The 17,406-nt window shown below is 36.5% G+C and overlaps 2 protein-coding genes across 5 annotated transcripts in view; both read right to left on the bottom strand.

Annotated features, from left to right (window-relative positions):
- Positions 1-329: 329 nt before the first annotated feature.
- On the bottom strand, positions 330-8,238 carry KCNRG (potassium channel regulator). Its single transcript, XM_072783218.1, has 2 exons — positions 7,658-8,238; positions 330-3,591 (listed from the first exon to the last, which is right to left on the bottom strand). Exons 1-2 carry the CDS (start codon positions 8,236-8,238, stop codon positions 3,354-3,356), a joined length of 819 nt encoding a protein of 272 aa, XP_072639319.1. The 3' UTR covers positions 330-3,353.
- A 1,822-nt stretch (positions 8,239-10,060) lies between these two features.
- The window catches only part of TRIM13 (tripartite motif containing 13), a 32,368-nt gene continuing 25,022 nt past the window's right edge, over positions 10,061-17,406 (bottom strand). For all 4 annotated transcript variants that reach the window (XM_072783210.1, XM_072783211.1, XM_072783209.1 and 1 more), the window contains one exon: positions 10,061-11,660. In XM_072783210.1, coding sequence (XP_072639311.1) covers positions 10,431-11,654 — 1,224 coding nt within the window. In that variant the 5' untranslated portion in view covers positions 11,655-11,660 and the 3' untranslated portion in view covers positions 10,061-10,430. The remainder of the gene's footprint in view (positions 11,661-17,406) is intronic.

The raw sequence follows: 17,406 nt of genomic DNA, 5'->3' as shown, positions 1-17,406 counted from the left end.
CAATCTGTGCTTCCAAAATAGCATTTTAAAAAAACTCAGTAATATGTCTTCTGGATATATCAGCATCTTTTAGACCATTTCACCTCAAAACTTGAACCATTTGATTAATCAAGTTCAGTAAACCTAGAACTTCAAATAAGGTTATCCAGAACTGGGAACATTTTTTTCTGTATTTCTGTCCTAGTTGCATCCGACTTATATGCCTGGTCTGATGACTTCTATCTTTTTATGACTCCTAAATTATGGAGGTAAGTCAAGATTTAATATCAATTATAGTCATAATAACATTCATTCTGAACTTCTGTTCCCTTAACATTAATTACTAAGCATTCTTGTAGCATTGCATTTTTATTAGCATATTATGTACATTCCAGTTTTGGCTGGCTGATTTCACTGATTAAATGTGTAATTTTGTGTCACTTTCAACTAGTTAGTATTCATATATACATCTATATTTTCATCTCATTTTGTATGCAGTTACCCAAGTAAGCAATTTTTTAAAAAGATTTTATTTATTTATTTGAGACAGAGCACAAGCAGCATTAGGGGCAGAGGAAGAGGGAGAAGTAGACTCCCTGCAGAGCAGGAAGCCCAATGTGAAGCTTGATCCCAAGACCCAAAATCATGACCTGAGTTGAAGGCAGGCTCTTAACCAACTGAGCTACTCAGGCACCCTACCCGAGTAAACTAATAGAAAAATACCATTGGATTTTTTTTCTGTAGTCTTTAGCTTGAATCAGTTCTTTTAGACTCTACATAAAGTATCATCCATCTTTGAATCTACTATAATTCTTGTTTTTCCAAGTACCTATTCACTGAGACTACAGTGTTCCAGATTTTTCAATTCAGTTTGAGACCATTAGATGTCCAGCACTGTGGGAGAATATAACGATCAGTAGAAAGTGCAATCCCAGTCTTCATATTAAAAGAATTCATGGAAGCTCAGACATTACAGCCAGACTTCCCTGGGGTCTCTTAATACAAGGAGAGAAAGATAAACCTCTCCTATTTGGCTTCCAACTTGGGAACCCAAAGAAATTTAGATTCTTACCAGAGTATAAAATAATGGAGAGTATCATGAAATAAAAACAATTGGTTTTGGATGTGTTTTACTCAGCTGATAGAGTAAAAAACCACTTTAAAACAGTGATTTATGGATTTGGAGATGTTGATATGAAATGTGAAGGTGCAGAATGCTGCCTACCTAAAAGCTCTGTATAATTAGACAAGTCTTAGGCACTTTTTAGTTCGGGAAACAAAGTCCTATTTATTTTGCTGTGTGTTATGCTCTTTAATTCTGTGCCATGCTTAATACTCATTTCCCATTCACTATGTAAGGTGTTAACTTTTTATCCATTAAAAGATTTTTGTGGTTGGATCTATCTCTTAGTTTAGGTAATTATTAAGGCATTTTTTAAGCTTAATATTTATGACATAATGAGTTTTTTGGTGAAATTTTTACTTTAATTTTCACCTCTAAAAGGTCTAATAGAAGGCCTAATAATTCTTGAAGTGTAGCTCTGTGGCAAAGCTGGTAATTATGGCTTTTACTAGGTCATTGGTATTCCAGAAATCTAAGTATTTTTAGTAATATATTTTCATGTCAACTCTATTTCTTGAACTTTGAAACACTAAGTTTGATGTCACATTGTTTTCTTCCATGGGTTTTTTTGGCTACAAGAAAATATAAAACTTTCCTAAATTTTTTTTTTTAATTTTCTCATAGTGAAAAAAATTTTTTTTCTCATAGTGGCTCTTCTGCATTGCTAAACTTGCTGTAAAGGAGCTCATTTACCCAATACAGAGGAAAAATAACAGTAGGATATGGGAGGTTTAGAGTGCTCTAAGCAAGTCTTTTGTTATCCCAGCAAGGTTTCTAGTGATGTGACCATTTCTATTATTTGTGATAGAGAACCAATACAAAAACTTATAAAGCAAAAGTGAAATGCGCCAGATGTAAACAGTATAGAAGATAAATTTGAAATAGCTTATGATTCCCTAAACCATATAGTATTTCTCTAGGTGCTTTCCCTTGACCATTTTATGTCATTTCAGGCTCCTTGATTTCAGATATATTTTGAAAGCAGCTCAAATTAATTCCAACTTTACCATAACCTAAGAACTCTTTGTAATTATGACTTGTATATTAAATGCAAGAGTAAATTTCAACCTTAGCTTTCCTTTTTAGAAAATCTTCTTAGGGATAACTTCCAGTCACTTATAAGGTAAATTATTGAGGTTTAAGAATTAGCTAAGATATTTAGTGTCTCATCCAAAATGAAATTGTGGGTGATGGAGAGAAGCTAAACCCACATAAAAGAAGTAGGAGAATAGGGGAGACCCAACTACTGATGGTCCCATTAAGGACTGACAGATCTTAATGTGTCATTGTGATGATTTGTATTTGTACACATGAGATAGATTGATATGTACATATGATTTGATAGAACAAAATTTTCAGCGTGGTTTGTCCAAGACAAGCTTCTGCCATTATTTTCTTATATTTTAAAATAACACTAAATAACAATGAAATTAATTCAGTCAAGAGTTAAGAGTTAAGTGATACCCATATGAAAATGTTGGGCCACATGTAGGTGCCAATTAGTAACAAAGTTATTATTCCTCTCACCAAATGTTTAGCAGTGGTTTATACATAGTAGTGTTAAAATTGTTGAGTGGATTGACCTCACATTCAGGTGAAAAAAAATTGTTTTATGATGGCATGTAAGTCTATACAGAGGAAAGGGCTGGTTAATATGCTTGTTCGGAAAGGAGGAAGATAAGGCCTCACTGAGAAGGTACATTTGAAAGTGGGCCACCAGTCATCTTTCTCTTCTTCATCATCGTCACCATCACTAAAGTTACTTGGTGCCTACCTTGTGCCAGACAGTGTGTTGAGTATTTTACATTATCTCCTTTTATTTTCATATATCCTATAAGGGAGATAAATTATCCTCATTTGATAGATGATGAAGTTGAAGCACAAAGAGCTTAAATGGCATGCCCAAGTCACATAGCTAGTAACTGATTAAGTTGGGATTAGAAATCAAGCAGTCTGATTCCAGAGCCCATTCTTGAGAGTTGTGTAAGTTTTCAAGAAAAGAAAAGGAAAGAGGCATTGAAGGTAGAAGTAACATGTGCCAACACACTAAGTGCACAGTGGTATTCAGAGAGCAGCTAGCCGTTAGTGTGGCGTAAGCACTGGTGAAGTATGGTTGCCGGAGATGGCATGCTAGGAAACACGGACAAGAGTTACACTGAGTACATATTTGACTAACATACATGCCATAAATGTGGAATTTCCAAAAAAGAAAATGGCAATTTCTCTTTACTGTAAAAGAGAACAGAGGACCTCATTTCTTTTTCTGAGATTGCTCCGACAGGGTAGTTTCTGGTTTCAGTGTTTTGTTCATGGTGAGAACTTCAGGCCTTTTTATCCTTTCAAAGCTATAGCATTCAGTTTTGTCTTCAGAGGATGATGTTCTAGTGCTGACTAGGTGGAAGCCTTCCATTAATAAAGTGTCGATTAGTAAGCCGAGGACGTTAGTTCCGTTGGCCAATTTTCGGTTATCAGGTTTTATAGAAACATACCTAGGACACACAATAGAAGTTTGATTATAAAGCATCCCTTTAATAACTAGCAAAACTAAACACATCAGTTTGACCTACAACTTCAAATAAAGGTGTCATACCATTTTTGTTCAGGTTTTTTTTTTTTTTTTTTTTTTTTTTTTTTTTTTTTTTGAGACTTCATTTATAAATCCAATCAGTAACTTCGGGTACTGAAAATAGAGACCTTCCTGTGATCTCCAAGGTCATTTTAATTCCACATTTAGGAATATACCAACATTGACGAATTTTCATTGCAAAATCATTTTCTGGAGCAAACAATTTGATTAAACAATTAGCTTAATTTTTATATAATGTAACAACTATTTCCAATTTTTGTTTTCAGTTTACTAAATATTGTTTTAATCAACGTAATTAAGTTAATTAATTCAACCATTTTAATGAATATTTTCTACATTTACAGTTTTCCTGCTAGATGTAATTCTACCCAGATTAGCACTGACAGAACAAATTGTTTCTTTTGTGGCGTATTTCTATCAAACACATGGTTTTCAGATACAATTTTGCAAAAATAAAAATGTCAAGATTTTATTGTCAGTTTTTACTCAATCAAAATTGTTCCATTGCTAAAGAGTAAAGCTCAGGGTCAAAAGGCCTCTGGAGTCAAAATGACAAAACTTTCTATTTCCTAGGAAATTCTATAGAACCAATACACATAGTTCAAGAAAAATATACCTGAACTTTTCAGATTGGCTGTATCTTAGTTTTAATAGTGTCAACATAGCATGTCCACTATATATTGCGATAGATATTACCCCTTTACATGCCATCCAGGATATTTTTATGTCTTTGAATCCTCTCACTGTTTGTTTATGAGATGTGAAGAAAAGGCTAACTTAAATTACTTCCACATAGCAGCCTAAATTCTCAGTAGTTTCATGTCATAAAAAGAGCCCTTAAGGCTTCCTTAGCCTCTTTTTAATTATGATTAAAATAGAGTGATTATTGGGGCACCTGAGTGGCTCAGTCGGTTAAAGGTCTGCCTTCCACTCAGGTCATGATCCCAGGGTCCTGGGATCAAGCTCTACATCAGGCTCCCTGATCAGGGGGAAGCCTGCTTCTCCCTCTCCCTCTGCCTGCCACTCCCCCCTGCTTGTGCACGCTCGCTCTCTCTCTCTCTCTCTCTCTCTCACTCAAATAAGTAAAATCTTTTTTAAAAAATCAAATAAGAGTGATTATTGTAGCTTACATTTAGAAATTAATTAATTCTAGGCAAAGAAAATACTATAAGATTTATAAAAGTACATATCAAAAAATGTTTATTATGTTTGATACAGCAAATTTTTAACATTAGGAAATCATTCCATCTAGTCCCAATTCCCAGATCTTGTGTGTGTAGCCTAGAAGCATTTGTTAAAGAGAAGAAAAGTTATAGCATATCTCACATTAAGATACAAATAATATACAGTAGATGATAACAAACACTTGCAAGAAATCACTGAGCTACAGTACTTGATTCTCTTTGAGGTCAAATTAAGAAATGAAAGATTTTAAGGCAGAAGAGGATAGAAGAATGAATGCATTGAGAAATAGAAAATCAAAACTTATTTTTTTATAAGATCTTATTTATTTATTGAGAGAGAAAATGATCAGGGGGAGGGGCAAAGGGAGGGAGAAGTAGACTCCCCACTGAGTGGGGAGCCTGATGCCGGGCTTGATCCCAGAACCCTGAGATCATGACCTGAGCCAAAGGCAGACCCTTAACTGACTGAGCTACCCAGGCGCCCCTCAAAACTTATTTTAAAAACTTAAAAATGCAACTACACTTTTCCATTTGATCCAGTTTAATAAGGAAAGGTCGGATAGAATAAAGGCTCTAGAATCCTGTGACCATAACTTGAGCTTGATAATGTGGTATCATATGAATGGCCTTGTGCAAGTTGCAAGCCAAGTCTTTTTTTCTTTTCTTTTTTTTTTTTTTTTTATTTACGATAGTCACACACAGAGAAAGAAAGGCAGAGACATAGGCAGAGGGAGAAGCAGGCTCCATGCACCGGGAGCCCAATGTGGGATTCGATCCCGAGTCTCCAGGATCGCGCCCTGAGCCAAAGGCGGGTGCTAAACCGCTGCGCCACCCAGGGATCCCCCAAGTATTTCTTATACTGTGAACTTCAGAGATGATAACTGAGCAATCTGCTAGGTTAACAAGATCTCAGAGTGGTGAATCATATTAGTAGAACATACTGAACAGCTGGATGATACACCGGACTCTTAGGGCCAACCAGGCAACTCCTCCACTTCCAACCTATAAAAAACATCTGAATGGATGATTCAGAACAGGGAGTGAACAAGAAATAAAAATGACTACGCAGGCAGTTACGTACCTAAGATGGGCCTTTCAGGGCCAGAGTTTTCATCCAATCACCCAAAATCCCAATAATGTTCCTTTCTCAGGTTATCCATCTCTACTTTGAAATTGGCATGATAGAAAAAAATCAACACTTATGGAGTGGAAAAGAACTCTAAACTTTCAGCAACTGAAAATAGTACTATTTGGTGATGAAAAAATATAATTAGTAAAACAGCTTCTGGTTTTGGAATTCCCTATTTTGGAAGTTTAAATATAATGCCACTCTCACATTATGATGAAAAAAATTAACAACAAAGGAAAAACCAGTTGGCACTGTACATACAAGTATATTCCAACCTTAGTTTTTAATTTTTGTTTTTTAGTGTTTTTTTCAATTATTTTCTCCAAATGCATAGATATAAGTGTTTAGTATTTCCAGTATCTTTTCATCTTGCATGTTTCTTCTTAAAATTAATTAGGCCATTTTTCCTAGGTTTCTATCTTTAAAAAGGGCGGGGGGATCCTCAAAGATCCTAATCATTAAATCAAATTAAAAAAAAAAAAAAACTGATAGTTTTTCCCTTCTATTCATTAGTGCCCCACCAGTGAAAAGAAAGTTGTATACAGAGATATCTTAAAACACTTCAAGATAAAGATAGGGTCTTAAATTCCCTTCACAATCAGCCTATTAATTTAACTCTTCCCAAAGTGACATTTCAACCTTTTGGAGAGGGCAGGAAATTATTAAGTGTAAGAACTGAAGAATTGTCATACTGCCCAGTGTTCTTCAGTTGGTAAGTAGAACAAAGGGGTGTGTTGTGGGAGAGGCAAACATTGATCCTTCCCAATGGCGACTGCTGAAGTCAAGAAAATATCCCAAACTATGTCTACCTTTTCTCAACGCCCCCTCAAAAAAAAAAAAAAAAACATTTTAAATAATACCAGTAAAAAACATATGCAGGCTCCTTTTTCTTCCTCCTGAAAATTAAAGCCAGCTTTAACAGTTAGTAAAATAATGGTGGGACAGCATTAAGACATTTTTAAGGAGAAAAAAAAGTGTCCCTGACAGCAGAGTGGAAATCAGCCTTAGTGTTCAGCCAAGAACAACAGTGAGAGAAAGTGAATAATTGACTCAGGAGCAACTATCCTTAACATACTGACAGCCTATCCCAATATTTTGAGTTGTCTCAGAGTGCCAAAGATGTAATAGGATACCAGATTTGCTATGGGATATATCTGCCTTAATGGTGTTTAAAAATAAAGTGGGATGGAGGAAAATCAGTAGTCAAATCATAAGGACTAAAAGAGCAAATACACACAGAGTGTAAGGAAATCGGGAGAAACTACTGAAACTTTACTACATTGCCAGCCACTAAAAGAATCTCTTGGGGAAAGAAAGCGGTCTCGGTCCTAAGCCAAATTCACCAGCAATGGAACATTATCTATAAAATTATTTCCTCTCACAACTTGAATGACTATAGTTGCAGTTTTCCCTGGACAGTCTTGGCTTATTCCTATTGTCCCACATAATAACAATACCCTCTTTCACTCTGAAAAGTAGCCCAGTTTGGACAGTAATTATCTGATCATTCTACCCAGCTCTACTTATTACCTCAAAACATTTGAGTAATCTTTTTTTTTTTTCCAAGAAAAGTCTCAGCCATGAGAAACTTTCAGTTTGGAGGGGAAACATCAGGAACTGTCATAAGAGGAGAAAGCCTTCCAAGTACAAAATACCTGACTCCAGTTTGGTTATCAGTAGTGTTGTCGGAGCCGCACCAGAAAACCAGGTCATGGTAGGAAGGTCTTTGTGGAGGCAGAGGAAGTAAGGTCATCTGAGGAGGGAAAGAGTTACTACTCCAGGTCAGTGCCGAAGGTTGCTCTACAAACACCGTAATCCTCCCAGTTAGCATCTCAATTGTTTTGCTGCAAGAGCCAAACACCCTGAAAAAAGCTTGAGTGTTTCTGCTTAGGAACTGCACCTCCACAAGAGCAGGTCTTGGCAGTAGCCGGTCTTCTTGGTTTAAGAGGTCGACCAGAGGATCCAGTTCATAGAAAAGAGCTTCTCTCTGAAGCCTCAGATAGTCTGAAAAGTCGGCTGGTAATAACAGCTGATGAGTTCTCAAAAAATCTAAGATGAAACTAAATAGCATGCCATCTCTGTCCACAAAAATCTGGCCACCAACCATCTTGAATTCTTGGTCTGTGCCCTCCATCATTCGTGTCAACCGAGAAGCAGGAAACTGCTTTATGGTAGAGCACCTTGTTGTGAATATCTTCCCTCCCACATTCAAAGTGACCAGTTCCTGACTACTCATCCTTTTCTTGCTTCAAGCTAGAGGCTGCAAACCATCAGCCACAGACTTGGCAACTTGTAAATCAACCTCCGACCATAAATGTTGCTGGTTACATACAATTAAGAAATGGAGAGGCGGGGAAAATAACAAAAAACAGACCTCTAGATTCCCACATAACTGCTGTAAAGCAAATAGCGAGCGTATCCATAGCTGTGTTTGCAAATTTGAGTTGCTTGGGAACTTGCAGTATACAAAATGAAAAAGCAACAGATGAGGAACTGGATTGTTTAAGAAAAACTGCCAATATTTCTAAGGAGAGATGTCAAGTAGATCCCTTTCCTGTATTCCATTAAAAAAAAAAAATTCTCCATGAAAACCTATTGTATATCTCTATTTTAAAGAAAGAAAAAAAAAATACTGGGAGGCACCTGGGTGGCTCATTGATTGAGCATCTGCCTTCAGCTCAGGTTGTGATCCGGGGGTCCAGGAGTCGAGCCCCACATTGGGCTCCCCGCAGGGAGCCTGCGTCTCCTTCTGCCTGTGTCTCTGCCTCTATGTCTCTCATGAATAAGTAAAATCTTAAAAATATATATATACTGGGAGGGGTCCCTAGATGGCTTAGTTAAGTGTCTGCCTTCAGCTCAGGTCATGATGGGTTGGGGGCCCTTGGATCCAGCCCAGTGTCAGGCCCTACTTCTCCCTGTCTCTCCGCCCCTCCCCCACTCGTGCGTGAGCTCACATGCACACATGCTCTCTCTCCCCATCTCCCTCGTGCTCTCAAATAAATTATAATCTTTAGAATAAAAATACTGGGAGCAGAAAAGCACTCCCCTTTCCTCCCCTTTCCCCAGACCTCTTATCTACAGTGAGTTATCACAGCAGAGTAAGATTTACAGAGAAACATGATCATAATTTATGAACCCCTTAGCAATTTAGTGGCTAAATCATGAATTGTCAATTATGGATGAGGCAGCCATTACCTCAACTAGCAGCTTAATTTGACTTATTCCCGTAGCTGGATTCTTCTGTACTTTAAATTTAGTTGCCTCCTCTCAACCAAATTAAAGGACAGGGTAAAAGACACTGTGGGCTTTCTAAGGAATATCCTGTTCCATGACAAAAATAAGGGACTAGAGAGCATTGTAAGATGAGATCACTTCTTGTTTCACCTGAATTCTAAGCATGATGAGAAAATGAAGTATTTTTAATCTGTGGGAGATAGGGCATCTTTATCTCATGCAAGCAGATAGGACAGCAACAGTGTTTTCTTTTTTCCCCAGTTGTATATATGTATGTGCATTTCTTGCTATCTTTTTAAAAAAGATTTAAATTATAGCTAACACACATTAGTGTTTAGCTGATTGCTTTGTACTTTATAATAGCTGAAAGACTGTTCCATCTATCATCAAATTAATCTTACCCTTTAGAAAGATGTTAAGCAAGTGCATTGGTTTGGTTGTACAGTTGCCATGATACCTTGGAACAACACAACACTTAGCTGCCAGTAAAAAGAAGGCTTTCCCATTTCCTGTTCTTGCCATGTGTGTGACTTTTTTTTTTTTTTTTTAAACCTGTGCCTTTGCTTGCACAGCTACCTAACACTGCTGTACTGTATCACTGAATTCCTTTGGTGATAAGTTTACAAGACCAAAGGAGAAAAAGGCAAGTTGAAATCCCCACCCTCCTAAAAATGCTGGAAAATGCTTTTTGTTCACCTGAGATTTACATTTCAGCAAAAAAGTAAAATTTAGAAATCCAAATCTAGAAAAATTTGGAAGTCCAATCCACCCATATTTCTTTACTTTTTTTTTTTTTAAAAAGAACGTTCAGTCTCAAAAAAAGCTGCTTTACAAGAGTCATCTTTATTACATGCTTAAATGAACAATCACGGTTACACTTCCTCATTAATAAACTATCAGATCGTGTGCTCTTTTGCCTCCTCTTTCCACAGCGTAAACACAACCAACATTGGGGGCAGGAGGTGTATTTCAAAAGCACTCTTTAAAAAGGAAGGAGGGTTCAGGACTGTACTATTAAATTCACATTTATCTTTATGCTACCTAATTTGAACACCACGAACAGGACATTACTTTTGAAAGGCATACTTTTGCAGGAAAATATCTGACTGAAATCTTGACCAAATCTGAACTACCGCTCGGCTTGTCAACAAATTTCTAACAAAAGACAGAGAACTATATGCTTGCAACAGGTTTTTATAATAGTTTATATTTGCACACAAAGTCTGCCACATTGTTCAGCACCACCAACATAAAATTCTTAAATTTTTCACTGAAAATGAAAAACCCGTCCATCACCTGTTCCCAGTAAAACATTGATTGTTCTACAAAATCAGCTGATTTAGTCAGATAGGAACTGAAGTTTGAGAGATGGTCTTTCCAAATTGTGAGTTCATCAAATAAAGATCCTTCTAGAAATATAGTGGGACCAAAGAAAACAAGAAGGCTGAACAGAAGGACCACCACAAACAACTGATAAAAGCTCCAGGGAATCTTGCTAATGAATGTGCCAGTGTCTTGAGGCAAGGAAAGTTTATCCACATCTACTAATTTTATGTCTTCCCACTGACTGGTATCAAAGTTCTTCATTAAAGGACTGGTGGGCAAGTTAGAGGGAGGTAAAGGAGTCTCCTTGATTACTTTTATTTTCTCCCTGAACTCCTGCATCTGTTGCAGAAATATGATGGGTTCTGACACGTCTTTGAAAGCCTCGGCAATGTTAAAGGCCATTCGTTGTTCCTGCAAGATAGTGTTGAGTTTGTTGATCTCTGGGTCATAGGCTTGCATAACTGCAAGTTTCATGGTCTCAAAGTCAGACAGGATTTCATTCTTCTTTTGATCTAATGTGTGTTGTAACTTCTCAAAAAACTCCTTCACCTTATCTGAATCTCTAGTCAGTAACTGTAGAGATTTCCTTTTGCTAGTTTCCAAGGTATCCAAGCGAGAAAGAGCATCTCCCCGACGCCAGGTCTCAAAGCTCTGGAAGAGCGACTCAAAGGCATCTCTTTCCTGAGCATAGGCATCTTCAATAGAACAGAAGACATGCTTGGTGTGGTCACCACGAGTAGCACAGATCCCACAAATGAGCTGCATATCAGTCAAGCAGAAAATGTTGAGAGGCTGCCCTAAGTGTCCTTTGCACACTGGCATTTTGGGAGAGATCTTGATTTTGTTATACTTTTCCACAATACCCTTCAGGGAGTAATTAACCTGCAGGCTATTAACTCCAGTAGCTGACGTTTCCTTACGGCATGTAGGGCACTTGAATGGAGAGGCTCTCCACAAGGAATTCCGTACAGTTCCCTCTAAGATACCTTCTAAGCATTTTTTGCAAAAGTTGTGTGAGCAAGGCAAAACTCGAGGATCATCAAACAGACTGCAACAAATTGGGCACGTGAGATCTTCTTCAAGCAGCTCCATCACATCCTACCATAGAAAAAGAAACATTTTTACTCCAGTAATAATCAGAAGAAACTCTCTTCATGGGCATTAAAAACGATCTCTCACTGAAATAACCAGGCAAACAAAGGAAATGAGTGAGAAATTTGGGAAGGGAATGCACACCAAAGCAGATTTAATCTGCTAGGACTAGAACGCACTCCTTATTAGCAGGACTCCCTGTACACAAGGGCTTTGTGTGGGCTTTCCAACAACAGTCTTTGGCTGAGATAGGGTTAGGTCTAGGACAACTGCAAGTTGAGCCAGCAGGACCCAACTTGATTGTTTTAAAACAGAAAGCTGACTACTAGCTGTCAGAAACAAAGCTACTCAGTGTCTGAATAGAATGAGCTCTTTAGTCTGGGCCCACAATTAGAAAATGGTATGCTATTTAAAAGAAAGAAACACAGAAATATAAATTCAAGCATGCATCTTGTTCAGGCTCTTATTAAAAATTGGCAAATTTTTCTATTTCAAAGGCAAGATTACAATTATTAAAATCATAAGTAAAAACATTAGAGTTGCAATTCATTCTTTAGAGAATTAAATGAGTAGTTGTTGTTTTAACCACCAGGACTGTCTAGAGCATCAATTCTCAAAATGTGGGCAGAAATCTGGTGTTTCTAAGGCTCTTTCAAGTCATTCGTGAAGGTCAATACTTTTTTTCACAGTAATACTGAGATGATACTTGCTTTTGGCACGTTGACGATAGTGCTGTAAAAGCAATGGTAAGTAGACACTGCTGGAGCCTCAGCAGGAATCCAGCAAGGCAAAGGGTAGCCCCAAACTGTACCACGAGTTACTGTAATCCTCATTACTATACACCCACAGCACGAGTGAGGGGTGGTAGCCAGTTTCATTTAAGAATGTTGTTTATGAAGCAGCAACAAGTATTTATTTATCTTATTAAATCTTGATTCTTGTGTACATGCCTTTTTAATACTTTGAATGACAAAACAGGAAGTAAACAAAGCATTACTGCTGCATCCAGCAGATACCGTCTGGAGAAAAAGCAATTACATGATTGAGTCGCAGTCTCAACCAGCTGCTTTTTTCCTTGTGGAACACAATTTTTACAGAATGAATGACAAACTGGCTTAGGTAAAGCAAGCATCTTCTCAAAAATAAAATAAGCCCTTCACTTTGGGGAAACAAATGATATTTCTTACCAATGATAAAAGTTAAGTTTTTGAGTAAAAATTAGAATTCTGGCAAAAATTTTTGCCACTTAAGAACTTGATAGCTTCTCATTAAAGATTTTTTAAAAATTATTTTTATTGGAGTTCAATTTGCCAACATATTCATTAAAGATTTTCTAATGAAATACGTGGTAATTTTAAAGAATGTGGGCTTTTAATTTTTTTAGGGGGGACATTATTGTATAATAAAATATTAATATTCGGGGATCTGCATAACACAATGAACAAATTGGTCCACCAATGCATGTTATAAATCATGCTTGGGTAAAAGATCAAAAGACCAATACATTCAACAGTATGATTCCAAATTTCATATTGCAACTTTTAAGAAACTACCACTTGTTGAGTTTTGGTATAGTATCAAAGATCCACAATGATCAGAAAAGGCTATTAAAATATTCCTCCCTTTATCAACTATATATCTGCAAGACCAGATATGATCTTCTTTGTATATTTCAACCAAAATAACGTACTGTAACAGGTGTAATGCAGGGACAGATTAAAGACTCCAGTTATAATCTATTAATAGCAGTTCATTAAAGAGAACTATAAATATGTAAAGTAAAGCCACTCTTCTCAAAACTGTTTTGAAAATGTTATTTTTCACAAATTATTTGTGTCAACACGTAATGGGTTTATCGTTATTTTAAATATCTGAAAATTTTTGTTTTAATTTCCAATACAATAAACATCTACATACAGTACATATGTAAATAAAAACTCTTCGGATCCTCAGTTTTTACGAGTGTAATATAAAGTCCTGAGACCAAAAAATTTGAGATTCCTGATCCAAAGAAGATCATTTCTCAGTTCAAGTTTATTATTTTAAAATGTACACTTTAAAACCTCCATCCCTAAAGTTTTAAAACCAAATATAGTGCTAAATATGTCCTCATTCAGCTTGCTGAGGGACATATGTATGTCACAGTACCACCAAACTAATAAATAAAATAGAGTCTAATAATCTGTAGACCATCTTATAATCAAAAGTAAATAAATTTGGGCTGTAATTTTAGGAGTCACAATTAGAGCTATAATCTAAAAGAGAAATAGTATTTAAAAAGTTAGCTATTTCCAAGGCTAATTAGTTTGTGGTTTTACATTAAGTTATGGGAGATATGTATAAAAAATTATACAATTATATGCAGAATTAAAGCAAAGGTTATTTGAAAAGCATTGGGAGGAGGAGAATGGCTATAAACACTGGAGTTAGTATACTCCCTGAGAGAAGTTCTGTAGCAGCTGTAAAACATTCTGACTCTAGAACAGAGAAGGAAAACTTTTGATGATCCTCCTATTTTATCATCTCCACTGCTCCTTGTCCCTCTTTCACCTAAGAACTCTATGCCAAAACTAGATTTTGGAGAAGGCAGTAGAAACAGGAAAGTAATGGGGGTCAGCATTCAATAAGATAATTTATTCATTCTTGCAAGGTTAGTATTTCCAGACATTCTTATCCAAGCATATTAAATAAGAGGAAAAACAAAGAATACCAAGTGGTTGGGATGCAGAGGAAAAAAGCAAAGAGAAACTTTGAGGAACTCTGAGAAAGATACTGTAATAGGGGCCAAAAAGAATTTTAAGGCAATCAAGTGTGATCAAAAGTAAACAGGAAAATGTCATACACAGGAAAATTTAGTGGTAAACAGACATCAATGCCATAATCACCTTATAGGTCTGAAAATGAATCAGAGGTAAAAACTATTTAAAAGTTTGCATAGGGACACCTGGGTGGCTCAGAGGTTTCCTTAGCACCTCCCTTCCACCCAAGGCATGATCCTGGGGTCCCGAGATCGAGTCCCATATTGGGCTCCCTGCATGGAGCCTACTTCTCCCTCTGCCTGTGTCTCTGCCTCTCTCTCTCTCTGTCTCTCACTGTCTCTCTCATGAATAAATAAAATCTTTAAAAAAAAATTTTTTTTTTTTTTTAATTTGCAGTAAGGGGCACCTGGGTAAGGTTCAGTTGGTTAAGGGACCGACTCTAGATTTTAGCTCAGACCATGATCTCAGGGTCCTGGGATCAAGCCCAGAGTGAGGCTCCCCATTCAGTGCGGAATCTGCTCATCTTCCTCTGCCCCGCCCCCAGCCTGCGGACGCGCACGCTCTTTCAAATAAATACATCTTTTTAAAAAAATAAAAATGTGCATCAAAATTATGGTGGATCCTGTTCCATTTTGAGTGATGCAGCTTACAAATTTTGGTTTATAATTTAAATATTCTTATTTCCATTCACTTTAAAAGCTAAACATTTTTTTTCCTCTATGACCAAATTAATGTGACCACTTCCAGAGCCAACTTTTAGAGAAAAATGAGACAACCAAATCCAAGAAACCATAGCAAGTTTGTTGCCTGAAACATTTTAAAGGAAAATACTAATTAATAAGGTTTTTAGTCTCAGTAAGTGAAGAGTATACTTGGTAGTAAAGGAACTTACAGATCCTTAAAGTGTGGCTAACATAAAAATCTGAAGGAGTCAATAAAACATACTCTTGTACAAACTAAAATACAAATCCCCTCTTTTCTAGAGCTAATTTTTTTACCAGTATAGAAGAAACTTTATGTGAGCAAAATTATTGTTGTCCAGTCATAAAATTTCAACTTAAACCTATCAAATTCAATGTACAATAGCAAACACATTTCCAAGGCTGATTTTTCCTTTGAATGTGTTTCTGAATACCAAGAAAGTCTAAATCTTTGAAGGACAAAAATCTGTTTTATGCACCAATTAGAAATTTCCCAAGTTTTATACCAACAAAGTAACAACTATATACCTAATTGTCTACCCCCTCTCATTTTCTACCTCATTTTCCTGCCATGTGTGTTTTTAAATATACTTTTAATCTGTATACAATGAAATTCACTCTTTTTGGTATATAGTTCTATGAGTTGTGACAAATGCAGTTGTATAACACTACCACAGATTTATTTTTAGGCAAATATTCATGATATCTGCACTCAGGGTAGACTGTGAAAACTGTTTTATCAATCCTACCTTGAGTGGGTATATAGCAGTAAGTGTCTACAAATGAAAACTGAAACATGATAACCAGAAATATTAAAAATGGAAAAGTCAATACTTAGAAAGTGTCATAAAATAGAAGCAAAACCTAACATCTGTGTATTTGACTTCTCTCTCCTACAAGTCCCTTATTTTTAAATGATCAACTCAAAGTAATTATAATACAAAAGGTGCTCATTTATACACTCTTAAACATTAATCTTAATAAACTATTCAAAGAAACTTTCCTATTAAGCCTTTGAATTTAATTGATAGGAATATAAAGTTGTTCAAGATATTACCCATGATTTCCTTCCAAATCCCATTAGAGAACAAAAAGAGAAGTTAATACTACTTTGTATTTTAGAGACTTCAATTTCCATCCTGCTTTGAGGCATCTTTGGATTCAAGAATTGCAAAGTAGATACTTAATAAGAAACTACATTGCAAATACTGACACACACCTCACAGACAAAACTAAATTATGCAAACCTATACTAAACTGGGAGCCAACAGTCTTTCCTGAAACAGTGCTTAGAATAAAAGGGATCGCTTTTTAAAATCACTTCCTCTCAGCATATTAATCTTATTTTCAAATAGTATACTGTATTCTGCTAGGATGAGACCCACCTGTAATGCTTTCTTGAAACCTAGGGTAAGGACAGCCTGGGTGGCTCAGCGGTTTAGCGCTGCCTTCAGCCCAGGGCCTGATCCTGGACCCGGGATCGAGTTCCACGTCAGGCTCCCTGCATGGAGCCTGCTTCTCCCTCTGCCTGTGTCTCCTCTCTCTCTCTCAAATAAATAAATAAATAATATTAAAAAAAAAAAAAAGAAAAAAAAGAAACCTAGGGTGGGGTTCCCTGCAGGGAGCCTGCTTCTCCCTCTGCCTTTCTCTGTGTCTCTCATGAATAAATAAATAAAATCTTTAAAAAAAAAAAATGGGATGCCTGGGTGGCTCAGTGGTTGAGCGTCTGCCTTCAGCTCAGGGCATAATCCCAGTCCTGGGATCGAGTTCCACATTGGGCTCCCGGTAGGGAGCCTGCTTCTCCCTCTGCCCATGTCTCTGCCCCTCTCTCTCTATGTCTCTCATGAATAAATGAATAAAAATCTTAAAAAAAAAAAAAAAAAAAAAACAACTTAGGGTGTAGCTACTGAATCCGGGTAGAGGATGTAAGGATATTTATTAAAGTATTTTTTCAGATTTTCTGTATATTTGAAAATTTTCACAAAAAAGTAAAAAACTAAAAGGGACTAATTATAAGAAAACCATATTTAGCTTAAAAAGCAAAACTTGAGAAGCATTAGCTAAGTATGATAAGCTTTACAGGAGCTTGATCTGCTGTAGTACTGTTTTATCTTTTATAAAACAAATATATTACTGAGAATCTTTGGATACAGGCCTGCGAGGAGGCAGACATACTTGTCTTGTCTGGTTCTTAGCAGCCTTTGACAAACCACTCATACATATTGCAGTTTATCTCCTCACTGTTACAAGTGTTTTGAAAATTATATGAAAATTATTTACAAAATATTTGTT

Source organism: Canis lupus, chromosome 17, assembly GCF_048164855.1.
Source record: "Canis lupus baileyi chromosome 17, mCanLup2.hap1, whole genome shotgun sequence".
In the NCBI taxonomy this organism is placed as follows: domain Eukaryota; kingdom Metazoa; phylum Chordata; class Mammalia; order Carnivora; family Canidae; genus Canis; species Canis lupus.
The sequence above is the reverse complement of the archived record's forward strand: the minus strand, read 5'-3'. Positions and strand labels throughout refer to the sequence as shown.